Genomic DNA, 15941 nt, shown 5'->3' on the forward strand with positions numbered 1-15941 from the left:
AAATTCTGCCCCAGGGCTGAATTTCAAAGGATACCAATACAAAGAATACAGAAATGATTCCTCATACGTTATATACAGTGCAGATATATAATATATACTTGGAACTTCATTAGTTCACTACGTTGGAAAAGGTCTTAGCATGCATGAAGACATTCTTTTATCGCATCAAGTTCGTGTAAATTGATCCAGTTCACTACAGAACAGGACTTTCTGATAAGAAGTACCCTGCCGCTATTTCATAAAATAGAACAAAATGAATAGCTACATCCATCACCAATCACATCCAACTATCAAAGTACATATATGTGATAGGAAGCACAAGGAAACAAGCCAAAGTAGAAAGTGAATGTCTGGTTTCTTTGTAATTTTGATTTTTAAGCAGAAGTTGGCATGACAAGGTAGAACATCAAGTTTCTTTGCAGTTGAAAAGCAAATGTTAAGAAGAATCCATATACTACTCATCTTAACCTCTTCAAAAAGAAATAGTATCCCGGGACAGCAATCCATTCTTAGTTACTGTTACAGTGCATAAATATTCGATGCAGGACGCAAACCAACAGGCACTTGGATTCTTCACAGCACATCCCTTGCATCAAATGCCTTCTCAGATGATAAGGTAAAACACGGTCAAGCTGCCAGGCATGAGCGCATGGCATTAATGACCTCTCTGTAAAACAGGGGGGGAAGCACAAATGAGTTTCAGGTTAACCCTCCAAGTTTTGTCAATGTCAATCGACATATATATATATATTTTAATGACTTGGAAAAATTTGTAACATCAACACTACAGTTTTAAGATACTAGCGCTAATCTATTTCGGCAATGGAGGATATATTAAAACATTCTTCAGTGGTTTCCAAACCTGCACATGGGAGATTTCCACTCGGGCTTGGACAGTACCAGAGGCATGTGAGGATGCACCTAAACTTGTATCACGATCAATTTCCTCACTTGTTTTGGCCAAAGCCTGAGCAATGATGTTCTGTTCCACACCCTTCCCCTTCCAGGAGAAATTTGAAGCTCCCCCAGTAAAACCAGAATCAGACATGGAGGGTCCCGTGCGTTTTGTGGTAAGATCCAAGCGCTCAATCATTCGTGCAACACCAGCAATTCCTGCACTCATTTCCCTCTGAACTTCTTTGCTCAGCTCCTTGACCGAATTATTCCTTGCAACTAGCTTTTCCTTTATGCCTCTAGTACTTTTTGAAAGTGATTCCTTGTACCTTTTGCAAGATATCCACACACTTCAGCAGCAGAAATTGAACAAGTAAATATCAGTCACAAAGAGACCAAGTTGCATTTATCTACCTGGCTGAAGCAGCAAACCATTTAGATTTAATAGAGTCTGAGAGAGATAGCACCTCCGATGAACCTTGCCCCTGGGGTGTATCAGTTGGTGGCTGTCTAAAGAGAATCCTGAAAGGTGAATATTTGAAAACATAAGAAACAGAAAGATAATGTGTGCAGCCGCGCATGCATTTGTGTGTGTGGTGTGTGTGTGTGTGTGTGTGTGTGAGAGAGAGAGAGAGAGAGAGAGTCTAGCTACAGACAACAAGAAATATGCAAAAGAAATCCACTGCAGAAGAATTCTCTGAAAGGACCAAATAAAAGATGATGAAGGAGAAAAATGAAGGTTGGCCATAAAGTTAAAAACAAGGACATTTGCATCGGAATGGTCATTCTTGTTTTTTTTCTCTATTGTTTTCAGTTCTTCAAATATTTTCTGACCCATTCAACCTCTGGTTCACTTAGTCACCTTGCCAAATAAAAAACAAAGTCTACATAAAAAGTTGCAGTTACAGAATGATACCTGGGTTTGAAGGGGCTATTGACAGCAGTAGTAGAAACTTGGTTCACGTCAGGAGGGGTCACAGATGACAAATTTTGAACGTTAACTGATAGTGTGTCAGGAGTTGGTGAATTGATCACTGATGAGCCATGAATTAAAGTTTGACCTTCTTCTGGTGAAGTGCATGTTTGCTGAACAGTGGCTACATGTTCAGGAGAGGTAAAGGCAATAACCTGGGAGGGACCAAGTCCGTTAGACCTCTGCCTCTCCCTTTCGTGAACATGATGAGCTCTGCTGGAGGCAGCGGCAGCAAGATGCTGCAGGATATGCTCATCGAAATCAGAGTCATCTGAATAGGAATCCTAAAAATTTCCATTAGCACCCAATAAATAAAAGATGAGCTTTTGAGGCGACTAAACAGTGAAATGAAAAGGTTAGGGTTAGGGTTAGGGTTTCAAACTGACTAAATAATCACCTGTTCTACATCATAATCATCATCCAAGTGAGGAACGATCATGGATGCAGGAGTCGAGTTCCTTGACCTTAAGAGCCTCTCAGTCTCGACAGCAGCTAGAAGTTCTTGGCTAGAAAAAGGGAATCAGAAACAGAGGTGCACGAACAGAAGCAGTAACCAATTAGGTTGCTTTGATCAACATAAAACTGAACAATAGAGAGAAAGATAGACATATATCGCTTCTCATAACAAATAATATACCTGGCATGGTCTTTCAGGACAAGAAGCTGCCAGCAAATCGGGCATTCTTTGCTTCTCTGCGACCTAAACAAGAAACAAGTAAAATCAATGATAGCCATAGGCCCATGGCATCATAATCTCACGCAAGACATCCATTGCTAGAAAAAATGTTATGGTGATTAACACCTACCATTCAAGAATACACTGAAGATGATATTCATGATTGCAGCAGGTAACCTGAGACAAGAAACAAGTCCAGAGGTCTATAGTAAACTTAAAACCTAAAGACAACATTCCATCACAAACAATCATGTCGAGAAAAAGAACAAGAGCTATAACATTTGACAAGTTGTAGTCAAAGGGTCGCTATAGAACAATAATAGAGACGAAACAATAGTATCCATAAAACCATCCTAGAGTCAATTCTAGTATTGATTGTTGTATCATCGATCTCTCATGGAGATCATAAACTAGAATATAAAGACCAAGAAAATATATGTTGGGAAGAGATTAAAAAGAAAAAAACCAAGAAGAAGAGATCCCGGGATCCTGGTTTTATGATTATTTCTCATCAACAGATTTTCTTTTGGGTTTAAAAGGAAATTATTTCACATCAACAGTTCTCTTAAAAAGAAAATGGTGCAGTAAGAAGCAATTAGAAATCATAAATTTACCTCAATTTTATAAAGAAAAGGATAATAATCACTAAGTAATTGTACCGCAAAGTTAGTACTTTTTAAATTCGATTCCAATTGATACATTCACCTTCTTTTTTCCTTTCCCTGAAAGGAAAAGGAAATTGAATAAACAGTGCTTAGAAATGTGCCAATCAACAACAGCTAGCACGACAGCGATCACCAAAAAATTCAAATACTTTCCAGTCCACAAGATAACATTATTTTCAAAAAAAATAAATAAAGAGAGTGATAGTGTAAAATACAGTGGCAGGGTCTTGAGCGGTGAAAGGATCGAGGCAAATACTGCAAAAGTCGTCTTCGAAAGCATCGTCGACTCCAGCTCCGAGAGAAGAAGAGGAAGAAGACGACGACGCAACAGCAGCTGAAACCATTGGAGTATCAGAGAATGAAGACGTAAGAGAAGCAAAATTCGCCATTTCAGAGACAGGCACTGTTTTAGTTGAATGGAGAAGATGAAGGTGAAGGTGAAGGTGAAGGTGAAGGTGAAGAAGAAAGGAACCCTAGAGAGAGAGAGAGAGAGTGCGCGCGCGCGAATGGTCAAGGAAAAGAAAAGGATCAAGGAGAGGGAAAGGCGAAGAGGCAGAAAATGCAGGCAAAGAAATCCGATTCAGACGGTTTAAGTTTTTGATGGAATCAAACAACCTTCTTCTTCTTTTTCTTGCATTGAGTTATTTTCCATATTATATAATGGTTTCTTGATAATTATATCTTATTCCTTTCTTCTTTGATTGCTAAGATGCCCCTCGAGCCGTTCTTTTCCAAAAGATACCCCTGTCACGCTACAAATCCTTGTCCTTTGGTAATTTTTAACATTTTTTACTTCTCGGTGTCATACCCTGTGCTTTTATCATTTATGCAATAATAATATTAACCTTCATTTTAACTAATCATTTTTCAAATACCTTGCTACTTTAGTTACAGTTAATATTTTGAAAAAATTAACGGCACTGATTTATCTTTTCATTTTAAAAGTATTTTTTAAAAAAAATAATTTTTTATTTTTTTTAAATTAATATTTTTTTGATATTTTTACATCATTTTGATACGATAATATCAAAAATAATTTTTAAAACATAAAAAAATATTATTTTGATATATTTTCGATAAAAATACATTTTAAAAAACAATCGTAACCACGCTTTCAAATACAAATTTATTTGCATAGGCTCAAGATACTATAAAATCAACACTATAATTTATAGATAAACTTTGAGAGCTCATTATATTATCAAATTTAGAAAAATACCTTTTTATTTAGTTTATATAGTGAAAATCTAATTTTTGCAACGTATGATTAGCTTTACATGTGTTTGTTTCCACACTGACAGTGTGTTTTTTAAAGGTTTTTTTTACTTAATTTTTTTATGTATTAATATATTAAAAATAAATTTTTAAAAAATTAAAATATATTATTTTAATATATTTTCAAACAAAAAAAACAACCAATATTATAGTACTAAATATTATTTTTATTTTTATTTTATCTTTGATAAATCTCTCTTGCAATTGAGAAATTAAAATCAAATGAGACTAATTGATAATATTTTAATAAGTGTATGTGAATATGTATAGATGCCCATCATTGCACTAAGTGTTTCCCATGCATGAAAATTATTTTCTTGATTTCATTTAAGTTGAGAATATTAGAATAAATTAATTTCAAAGCAACTATACACATTTTGACCCTCCCCTCGACGATAATCACAGCAAATCTTCAATTCTCAATCATGACCTCAACATATGATCCAAGCTTGAAATTTCTTCCACCCTGGGAAATCACCTCACCTCACCTCACCTCACCTAACCCCCTCTCCTTTTCTTCCAGATCAGAAAGCAAAGCTTGCTTCCCATTCCCTCATCTAGCCAGCATACCTTTTATATTAGTCTTTCTTACCAACAACCATTGTGATTATAATCTCTAAAATTCATGATCAAAAGCAAGAGCACCCGTGATTTTTGAAGTTAAAAAAAAAGTATGTGTCGGAATTGTGATAGCTTCTTGTATTTGAGATTGAAAAAAATAGTTTTAGTTATGGTTTTTAAAAAATATAGTTATAAAATACATGTTTTATTAAAGCTGCTGAGATGATTTTTATATATAAAATAAATGAGAGAAAAAAACGAATTAATTTAGTTTTTATAAAAAATAAAATTTAAAATACAATTATATATGAAGCTGAAGTTGTTTGATTAATCAAACAACTATATTATTAAATGATCAAAGTATTAGATTATATTTGAAAGTGTGGTAAATGTTGTTTTTAAAATTATTTTTTATTTAAAAATATATTAAAATAATATTTTTTAAAATTTTTAATACAATAAAAAAATAAAAAAATATTAATTTAAATCTGAAAAATTAAAACTTTTTAAAAATTCGCGATGATAAACAGTAATTTACGTTATGGGACATGATAACAAATTCCATAAACTACAAGGGGCAGTACAAAAAAGTTGCAAACCATTCTTGACTTGTTAATTCCCTTTTGTCCAACACGCACTGCACGTGTAAGACTCTAGACTAACCAATCCACAAGACGCATTAAAAAATAACTTCCCAAAAAATCATAAGAACAAAAAAAAAAAAAAAAGCGGGTCCCGCTTCTCAGGTATGCAAGCGTCCTGCCATTACCGAGGATTTAAATCCATCTGCTATAATGCCCAAATGGATGATATCGTTCTTTTTTGGCCGCTAAGCAGTGGGAAGGAACCAGAGTGAGCCGGTAATGACTCCTATAATCTCAGCTACTCAGCAGCTTCCACAAGTTTCACACGCTGTTTTATATTCGAAACCCACTCGAACTGGTTTTTCTCTACATCAGTCGCATATTTTGTATTCGAACGGAGCTCTCTTCTATTCTAGATCAAATTTTAGGCCATTAAAGGCCATTCTCAATTCTCCTTCACTAACCAAAGTAGCTGATGATGCTAAAGAGAAGGGGGAGGCCTTGACTCTCCGCGAAATTTGCCTAGGTCATGTGCCCGAGCACTTGCTGCGCAGGCAAGTTGCAGTCCAATAATCATTTAATTTCTCAATTTCTTTGTGATTTCAATTTGATTTAATATTAATTTTACTGTTATTATTGAATTCAATGATTTCTTAAACAAAAAAGAAAAAAAAATTACTGAGTAGCTGTATTATGCACTCCATTTTTCAGGGTAGAAGAGGTTGGATATGCGGTGCCAACGGATGTACAGAAACAAGCTTTGCCTGTTCTTTTTAGCGGCCGCGACTGCATACTTCATGCTCAGGTTAATTTCTCTCTATTTTTTTTTTACTGATTTCTGTTTCATTGATTGCTTCCAATTTAATGTGTAAAAAATAGCATAAAAAACCTTGCAACTCTAACCGAGATCTCATTTTTTATTCACTAGACAGGTTCTGGCAAGACTCTTGCATACTTATTATTGATATTTTCTGTTATAAATACTCAAAGATCGGCTGTGCAAGCACTAATCGTGGTGCCTACTCGAGAACTTGGCATACAAGTAATAATCTTGATATTTTTTCCCTTTTGAAGTTAACGCGTTTTCTTTTATGTAATAAATTGAAAGTTGATGCTCATTATCGTAATTGGATGCTTTGGAGCGTCTCATTAATGGTGGTTTGGTTGTCTGTTCACGAACTAGGTTACAAAAGTTGCTCGGATGTTGGCTGCAACGCCAACAGAGAATGATGCGGAGCAGAAGTCTTGCACCGTCATGGCGCTTCTAGATGGAGGGATGTTGAGGAGACATAAGAGTTGGCTAAAGGTGCGGCATCCTCTTGATATGATTTTTTGTCGTGTGGTAGGCTTAAATGAATTTATGCAAATTGTTATTTTAGCTATCAATCAATATTCTCTTAGAACTGAAAACAGGAGGATGGAAAATTATCTGAACTGTTCACAGCATAAACAACGTTGATGGATGTAAAGTACCTATAAAAAATTACTCTTCTGTCTGCACTATTGGTATTTCTTTAGATTTTTCCAGTGTAAGAATTCCCAGATAGCTTTTAGAAACTGTAGTTACTTGCATTGATACGCACTGTTTGCCAACAATTATCAAATAGTTGCAATTTTCACTTGTTTGGAATTGCACTATATCTTGCTATTGGTCAGGAGTTTCTCACTTTTCTATATCGAGTTTATCTGTTTACTTGCACCAGTATTAAGAGGGTAGAATTTGTGTTTCAGGCTGAGCCTCCTACAATAGTGGTGGCAACAATAGCTAGCTTGTGCCAAATGCTTGAGAAGCACTTGCTTAAACTTGAATCAATGCAAGTGCTGGTTATTGACGAGGTAATTCTCGTCTCTTTCAATGTCTGGTGTTTTTAGAATGTGTGTAGAATATTTTAATGATTCTTCGTAGAAATTTTTTTAATTAACTATCTGTATAGCTTGGATGAGGGTACAGTTTTTGATTCTTGATTCGTTTCCTACAGAGTTTTGAGACTGATGCACAGATGCTCCTTTTCTTTGAGCAGATCATTTACTTGTCTTATTGCTTCCCATTACTGCTTTTGATATACTGTTTTGGAGGAATGACATTTTATATCATTGCTTGTCTAGGTTGATTTCATGTTCAACTCTTCAAAACAAGTCAGTTCCCTGCGAAAGCTTTTGACATCTTATTCCTCATGCAATAGCCGCCAGACAGTTTTTGCTAGTGCATCCATCCCTCAGCACAACCGATTTTTATATGATTGCATACAGCAGAAGTGGACCAAGGTTGTCCTTTCTCTTACAGACTTTGTAAATGTCCTTTGTTGTATAAGATCTTTTTGTTCATGCATGTGTTTGCACTCACTTGGTTCCTTTTAGTAAAGCTTTTCGCTCACGAAAAAAAAGAGGGTTGTGTTCATTGGAATTTGATAAATGATACCATTGATATCCATTGTGTATCTGTATTGGCAGAGAGATGTAGTTCATGTCCATGTAAATCCAATTGAGCCCATGCCAACATGCCTGCAACATAGATTCGTGGTAAGAATATTTTTTATGCTGCCTTTTCCATAACACTTTCCAGTTTATTGGCTGTTTGAACATGTTCACTGTATCTATGTTCCCATATTTTTTTCCCAGTTACAGGCAACATCCTTTATTGATTGTTGCCCCTCTTCTTAATAATTTTGATTTAGAGTGGACTGATGTTGTGTTTCTTAACAGATATGCAGTAAAAAGCAAAGGCATCAAACATTGCTCTCCTTACTGCAGTCTGACGCACCCAAGTCTGGCATTATTTTTGTTGGTGAGCAGGTCTGTGCAACATATCTTTCTCAAAGTGTTAATTTCTTAAATTGAGACGTTGAGTGTAATTTGGAGGGTAGAGTTAAGCTCTCTTTTGAATTTTAGCATTTTACTAGTATCATGTTATCTTATCTGATAATAGTTGACAAAAAAAATTTCTAGTCATGTCAACAATAAATCTCATATGGTCTGATTTCTTTACTCTGCCATTCCTTTCAATGATTGTACTGTTGAATACATGGCACAAAAGAATAGTATGCATCATTGTCAAGCGTAATTGTATGTTATCAATCAGCTCAGAGAAGTCTTAATTCTTGGCTGATCATTTGTCAACATAGCTAAGTTATTGAGTTCGTGGATATTAGCAGACTTCAAAATTAGATTTTTTGTTAGCAAGCTATTTGGTGAATTTGATCTTTTTCTTTCTTTCCATAAGGACAGGCTTATGCAGTAAATTAAATCTTTTAGTTTCTTTTCATTCAGTCTGAGAAGTCAAAAAAGGCTGGGAATGCTCCACCAACAATTGATTTAGTGGACTTTCTGAAAACTTCATATGGGGGTTGTTCAGAAATCCTTCTTCTGGAGGAAGACATGAATTTCAATTCACGAGCAGCTTCATTATCTGTAAGTATTGTCTAGTTTTTGTGTCTATAATGGATGGAAACATTGACACTACACTTTCTATTTTTAGTGCAGTGTCAAAAGGGCAACAGAAATTGGCATGGGCGCCTAGTGTTAGATGCAACAAAGAAAACAATGTTAATTTGTATCAGTATATTCAGCATCATTTGTCTATTGTGTATGACCATCCAAAGGATGAATATCATTCCAACTCTTTCTTTTTTTAATTTTAATTTATACTTTCTACAAAAGATTGTCTTTGACCTGAACTTTTGAAATTCTCACGGTAAACCATTGACACTTGCTATCCAGCATGGAATAAAATTGAAAATAGCAACAGATATGTCAGTTAATTATAGTTCCGTTTCTGGCATGCCCTTGTTGTCCACGTCCATATCTTCTTGTTTTATTATTTTAAGTTCTTGGATGCAGGAAGTGAGACAAGGAGGTGGCTATCTTCTTGTTGCAACGGACATTGCTGCAAGAGGGGTTGATCTTCCAGAAATAACTCATATATACAACTTTGATCTGCCAAGAACTGCTGTAGATTATCTTCATCGAGCTGGAAGAACAGGCAGAAAACCTTTTTCAGATGAGAAATGCAATGTTACCAGTATTATTATGCCAGAAGAGCGGTTTGTTTTGCAAAGATATGAGAACGAATTGATGTTTAATTGCGAGGAGCTTTTTCTATAGTTCCAATGTATTTGAATTTATGAACTTGGTTGGCAGCATGCTCTCTAACCTTTTTTAGTTTTTTTTTTTTTTGATCCGATGCGAAAATGCCTGCACATCACTAAAAAAAATACTGGGAGAAGTATTGACAATTTTGGGATAGAAAATTTATGTCAAAGGTCTAGTTCACCATCATGCCAGTGATTTCTGTCATACTGTTGTTTGAATTCTGCATAAGACAGAGAGGATGGATTTCTTGCATGTCAGCTGAAATCTTTTAAGAGTTGAGATACTCGAGTCTAAGGACCTGAGATTGTATCACAAGGGGTTTAGAGGAGGGAGAAGGCTCCGTGTTACAAACCACATGTTGATGCCATTCAATAAGAAAAAACAACACCGCTGTACTTCGAAAGGATCGAACACCAAATCGAATGCCGAAGCCTTCGCGAGATCCATCAGCCTCTAGTATGCCCTGCAAACTAGCAGGGCGGCTAAAAACCGTAATCTTTTTGACCTAAAACTACCTGATAGACATTTTCTTGACACGGTTGCCAAAAACTCTAGGGGGAACCAATTGAATCACTAACCATTTAATTTCAGAACAAATGTGACTAGGTGTATCCAATGATCACATCTTTGATTTAAGAAGAGACTGAAAATATTAATTTTTTTTTTCCAGGAACAAATTATATTTCAAACGCATTTAGAACATGCATTTTGTTGAACCATACCTTTTGCAAAAACGACGTCCTTCCCAATTCCGACGTTTTTATCAACGATGCATTCTCTTCAGAACAGAATCAGGCATGCTTTGAGAGACGAGAAGAAACGAGAAAACATTTCCATTTAGTGTGTTTAAAAGTCGAGACGGATAGATATCATAAGCTTATTCGTTCTTGATTTCTGAAATTTCCCCTGTTCCAATCGGTATTCTTCCTTCAGCAATCAGTTAAGCTACTTCAGCGTCAGCTTCATAGATGTTAGCACCAAGCATCGCTGTATCCTGCATTTACTACGCCATTTGAAGGAAAATAAGTTTCTTGGGAGAACATGCGAGCTCCAAATCATTTAACACAGAAATAGTGGGACTGCAATGGTAGTAGGGAACCCAACATCTTCTACATAAGGGCAGTTTCTTACAACATAAAACCTTGGTGTAATATTCTGTCCCGCAAAACTCCCAGCAACGAGCTTATAGATACTACAGTCGGAAGAATATACTCAACAAACCTTTTAAGTGAACGTCGGAATTTATTCTAGATCTGATATCTTAACACTGACTTCTCATTGGTCTTCTTCAAGGCATCAGCAACTTTAGGACATCCTTGAATTTGACTTCCCCTCGCCACAAAAATGATAATGCAGAGTGCCTTGCTGAGGAAATAGCAGACCCATTTAAGGATCAACCCTATACAGATGCCACAGACTCCAACACAGTACAAAGCACTGAGTCGCAGTTCTCTAGCCACCCAATTCTTTTTGCTCAAGTCGACAGTGAAGAGGTCATTTATCAATTGGCCGTCACTGTAAATTCATCATTTGAATCTGACTGACGTTGCTGCAAAACTTATATAGCTTCAATTTTGTTTTGCTTGGCTCAGTTTTTTGTGTTTTGTGAGACTTGGTAATGAAATTCTTTCAATTATATATAAATAATAATGATAAATAAAAGAAATTCAATCCTGCATCACAGAAAAGCCATCCAGCCATCTCCCTCAACCATCCACCTTAAAATGGAGAAATTAATAACGTGGCCAATCCAAAGAATGATGTTAAAAAATCTACTTTATTTGCTCTATATCTTTTAATTTGAGCAGGATATCGAGGGATAAAAATAAACACTTCTGCGGCAAATTAAAATTTCTTCCCCGGGAAAGATGAACTGGCATCCAGGTCTACTACCTAGTTACAACGTCTAAGAAATTTAATACCGTTGCGGGCATATCCAGCAGAGCCCCTTATTGACAGGGATCCAACTTCCATGCATATGATTATCACCGCAATAAAGTGCTCTTGATTCTGCTGCGTGTGACAAACAGATACCTTTTAAGTGCAAGCATCAGGAACCATGTAATCTTTGATATCTTCTCCTTTATCATCAAGAGCAATGCTGAGCTCAGCACAGTCTTCAGGTTCTGGGCCAGCAACCCTTTGAAGAAACCTGCCGCACCTTCATTTTTCCAAATAGAATAGAGTGCACCTGAAATTGTCTTGGTTTTTGCTTGAACTTCCTCAGCCTCACTTTCATCTGATTCCGCAGCCTGAAGCGTCACTTTACATCTGCCCAGGGTTCATATCTTCAGTCATTTCAACAGCATTTATAAAATGGTTTGATTAAAAGGGTTTCAAATACATTGCATCGTTCATTTTTTATGGAACATCAATTAGTGATTTTGTTCATTAAAAACTTTTGACGGAAAAATGAAAGACATAATAGAGTATTATCATGAAATGCTAAGGGAATGATGACTGAATTGACTGCATACCTGATAGCTGGGTATGTGACACACGTCGCAATGCACTTTGAAACTGCACCCAATACAAAAGCAGAAAAGGCAGAGAGTGCTTCTGGAGATGATTCTATGCTTGATCTTTTGCTGAGCTGCCGCTCCAGTAGTCTTCGTTTCAACTGATCAAAAACTGTGTACTGTAAAACATAGAATTCCCCTTTCAGTTCGAGCTATTGATTCTTGAAACTCTAAGTCTCTCTTAGTGTTCACCCAAAATGCTTAAGCAGAAGCCTAAACAACAAAATCCTGGGTAAAAGCTACATTCATTCTCGGAACATCTCCAGAAAGAACAGTCCACCCCTCAAAAATCTCACAACTCAAAGGTACAAATCAAAAGATCGGGTGGTAAATCAAAAATTTTCATTTCCCCCTGCCTCACCTCTCTAACCAAAACCCTAGCCTATTCCACAGTCCAGGCCCTCTGTGCATAAGCTCAATGATCTAAAGATGAGACCAAAACACTATATGTGCAAGCCAGACACACAAGTCAATACTCGAAAGCAGAGTCAAGTACCTGGATTGATGGGTTTGATGTCAGAAGAAGAGATATGCCAAGACCATCAAATGCCTCACTCCAAGTGCCCTCCGAGAGGGTTTTCCAAAGTCCTCTGGATTTTCCAAATTCACTTGTTTGCATTTTAGAGGATGCTGTATCCAGGGGCTGTCCAGCAAAACCAGAGATTAGGTTGTTAAACAGTATGCATTAGACTTATTCTAGGAAAGGTTTATACAGTCCCTAACTATAGATGTTTATTTGTTCCATGCATTGAACCGTTTTGGCCGGGACACCTCGACCACAAGAATTCAAATACCATTCAATATAAAAGAAATATATATAAAAAAATAATAATCATAGGATAACAAAGATTTTCTTTATAAAAGCAGAAAAAAATGGATATCAAGATATGATTCACCTGTGTCACTATGACAGTGCAAGCCCCAGCAGCAGCAGCCACTATCAAATTTGCCTTTGTTCCAATGGTTTTGTTCCTACTTTTCTCCAAATATAACCGCTTAAAGAAGCTGTACCCGTAGAAATATACAAATTGTGAAATAAAAGACTGCAAGTTCTTCGTCCCAAGGCCTTGATACAATGAAAGAACCTGCCTGGAAGCAATTGCCTCCCAGAAAACATCAGATATGTTCCTGCAAACGCCGCAACATATTTTTCATGAGTGATCTTACCCAGAATGGTACGTTATCCAGGTAACCTCTTAATTGTTTTACCCATAGCAATTGAGCAGAACTCTTCCATAATCTGCTAGTTAAATGTCTATAATAAAATAAATATCAACCTGTAACATGAAGGATTTCATCAACAAAAATTGCAAATTTACAGCTAAACAAGAAATTTGCCAGCATAACATCCTAAAATATGATAGTTAGCACAACACAGAGACTTATGAGTTCCAAACAGTCTTGAAAGCTATGCATAAAAAAATAGAAAAGATTATGCGGGTAGTTGATACCTGGTGCTGGGCAAGAAATTCGCATAGCACCCCACAAAACCAAAAACTGCAGACACACAGTAGCTGAGAAGACGAGACGAGAAAGGACATACCTATACTTTTGTTGATGATGAGCTCTAACCTCAGCTTGATATTTGGTCTTGCAGGTGTCAAGTGGGTACGATATAGTGGTGCTAACCAGAGCACCAATTGCCCCTGATGTTGCCTCTGACAAAGACTCCAAATCAAAGGCCATGATGTTGGATATTCAGCACAAGTACTAACATAAATTGGGAGGTTACGAAATTAAGGAGGCTAAAATATGCATGAATTTAGGGATTTTTTTTTTAAGAAAAAAAACACAATAAACTTAGAAATTTATCAAAATAACGTGGTTTCAAAAAAAAAAACAAATCAGGAGCTGTAACACAGTTTGATTATATCATGCTTCATAAATATAATATTTATTAAATATTATTATTTTTAAGCACAATAGAATAACTGTCATGCTTTATAATAGTGACATTTAATAAATATTATATTTCTGAAGCGCGACATGATCAAATTGTGCTTCACCTCAAAAAAATTATGCGAATAACCTAACAGATATATTTAGATCAACGGGATAAGTTTAGACCTAAAAGAAAGTTTGGTCATGTTATATCGAAATAACAGCTCAAAAAGACCATAATTTTTTATCTGATCATTAGATTGTGCTTATATTTCTACTAAAATTTATGAGATTGTTTTCTATATAATAGTTACTACGCCGCTACAACAACCATCAAATCTTTATAAATTAAAAATTTCTTTGAGACCTTTCAATTCTGGTAATTTTGAGATTTTTCTTATTATTTTTAAAGCGATCGACCAGTTTCACTAACCTTTACAAATTGATTGACTGGTTTAATAAAGAATAACATAATTTGACTATGTTGGACTTTAAAAACATGATATTTATTAAATATTTCTATTTTGAAGAATAATATAGCCGACCAATGCCATTTTACCAAAACCTTTTACTTTTATATTAATTTGCTAATTATATTTTTTAAATTTTGTGTGCTAATTAACCAATTTATCTTGAATTTAAAAGGTTGAGTGTATGGGAAAAGTGTCTATGGGAGAAATTTTGTATTGTTTAAAGATTGTTTTTTAAGGTGTATATTTTAAATATATTAAAGTAAATTGTTTATTTTAAAGAAATTTTTTTTAATATCATTATATTAATTTAAAAATATTAAAATATTATATATTAAAACAAAAAAAAAACTTTCAAAGATTTTTAAAGACATAACTGAACTGCAGTGTACTTTGTGAAACTGAAAGTGAAACATCGACACCGAAAAGCTGAGGTTCACTTTCGCAAGCGTTGTGCTTTCGTAATCCTATCTTTTTGGGAATCGGAAACGTACGCGACTTCTTTCTTTGTGAAGAAAAATTAAATAAAAAAAAACAACTACTTTTAAACCGGGCCCGGGCCTCACCCATCGAATCCATAAATTTATGGTAGCTACCAAAAATCTAACAGTGCCTCCTCCTATATAATTTCTCACTTTACGCTATAGCAGGACTCAATTTTTTCTACATGTAAAAAATTAATGCCCGAATCAAGGGATTTTTTTTCAACTCTGCAAATCAAACCTAAAATCTCCAACCTATTCTATTTATCTAACTCAAATTTTAAATTAAATTATATAATAATTGCTCTAACATAATTTAATCAACTTGACAGGTTAAATAAAACTTGAATAACTAGTAAAAAGGTGGTCTAACTTTAAAAACATTTTCAATATATTTTTTTAAAAAAAAATATTAAGATTGTAAAATATTAGATCAACCCAAATGAATTTACATTAACATGTCAAACACTCGACCTAGGTTATAAACTTCATTAAATTTAATAGCTTTGTTTTTTTAATATTATTTTTATTTAAATACATAATAAAAATTGACGCATGAAAAACCAAGCAACAACTCAATACCATAATATTTTTTAAAACAATTATAACTTCATAAAAATTAAATCAAAATCAATCATGAAATCTAATTCTTAATAGCTGTGTTTTTTCTTGAATTATTTTCTATTTAATAGTATTAAAAATTTGAGTGTTTTTACTATTTAATAATTTAAAAATTGAATTGATATATTGAGGTTGGGCTCTGTTTATCTTTTTTACTTGCCTTCTATAAAAATTTTAACTAATTTTAAAAATAACTTTGATTATCTTTGATTTTTTTATTTGTTAAATTTAGATTTAAAAAAAAACTAGTT

General features: G+C 34.8%; 3 protein-coding genes across 5 annotated transcripts; 1 reads left to right on the forward strand and 2 right to left on the reverse strand.

Moving 5' to 3' along the window:
* Positions 1 to 336: 336 nt before the first annotated feature.
* On the reverse strand, positions 337 to 3862 carry LOC133695940 (E3 ubiquitin-protein ligase RHF1A-like). 3 transcript variants are annotated; one of them, XM_062117921.1, is made up of 9 exons: positions 3424 to 3562; positions 3158 to 3265; positions 2674 to 2720; positions 2505 to 2567; positions 2265 to 2373; positions 1811 to 2151; positions 1309 to 1416; positions 863 to 1223; positions 337 to 667 (listed from the first exon to the last, which is right to left on the reverse strand). In XM_062117921.1, exons 2-9 carry the CDS (start codon positions 3242 to 3244, stop codon positions 656 to 658), a joined length of 1128 nt encoding a protein of 375 aa, XP_061973905.1. In that variant the 5' UTR covers positions 3245 to 3265; positions 3424 to 3562; the 3' UTR covers positions 337 to 655. The 3 variants fall into 3 exon arrangements, with proteins under 3 accessions (XP_061973905.1, XP_061973904.1, XP_061973903.1); XM_062117920.1 differs by lacking the exon at positions 3158 to 3265 and having other exon boundaries at positions 3424 to 3861; XM_062117919.1 differs by lacking the exons at positions 337 to 667; positions 3158 to 3265 and having other exon boundaries at positions 687 to 1223; positions 3424 to 3862.
* Positions 3863 to 5759: 1897 nt separating this feature from the next.
* Positions 5760 to 9753, forward strand: LOC133696485 (DEAD-box ATP-dependent RNA helicase 58, chloroplastic). The gene is made up of 10 exons (XM_062118677.1): positions 5760 to 6182; positions 6340 to 6433; positions 6557 to 6670; positions 6812 to 6934; positions 7360 to 7464; positions 7735 to 7893; positions 8080 to 8148; positions 8332 to 8421; positions 8896 to 9036; positions 9466 to 9753. The coding sequence occupies exons 1-10, from the start codon at positions 5908 to 5910 to the stop codon at positions 9727 to 9729; spliced, it is 1434 nt and encodes a 477-aa protein (XP_061974661.1). The 5' UTR covers positions 5760 to 5907; the 3' UTR covers positions 9730 to 9753.
* Positions 9754 to 11475: 1722 nt separating this feature from the next.
* LOC133696702 (peroxisomal adenine nucleotide carrier 1-like) lies at positions 11476 to 14008 on the reverse strand. Its single transcript, XM_062118968.1, has 5 exons — positions 13780 to 14008; positions 13133 to 13364; positions 12733 to 12879; positions 12195 to 12355; positions 11476 to 11988 (listed from the first exon to the last, which is right to left on the reverse strand). Exons 1-5 carry the CDS (start codon positions 13920 to 13922, stop codon positions 11703 to 11705), a joined length of 969 nt encoding a protein of 322 aa, XP_061974952.1. The 5' UTR covers positions 13923 to 14008; the 3' UTR covers positions 11476 to 11702.
* Positions 14009 to 15941: the final 1933 nt, after the last annotated feature.

The sequence above is a fragment of the Populus nigra genome, chromosome 6 (genome assembly GCF_951802175.1).
Source record: "Populus nigra chromosome 6, ddPopNigr1.1, whole genome shotgun sequence".
Classification (NCBI taxonomy): Eukaryota; Viridiplantae; Streptophyta; class Magnoliopsida; order Malpighiales; family Salicaceae; genus Populus; species Populus nigra.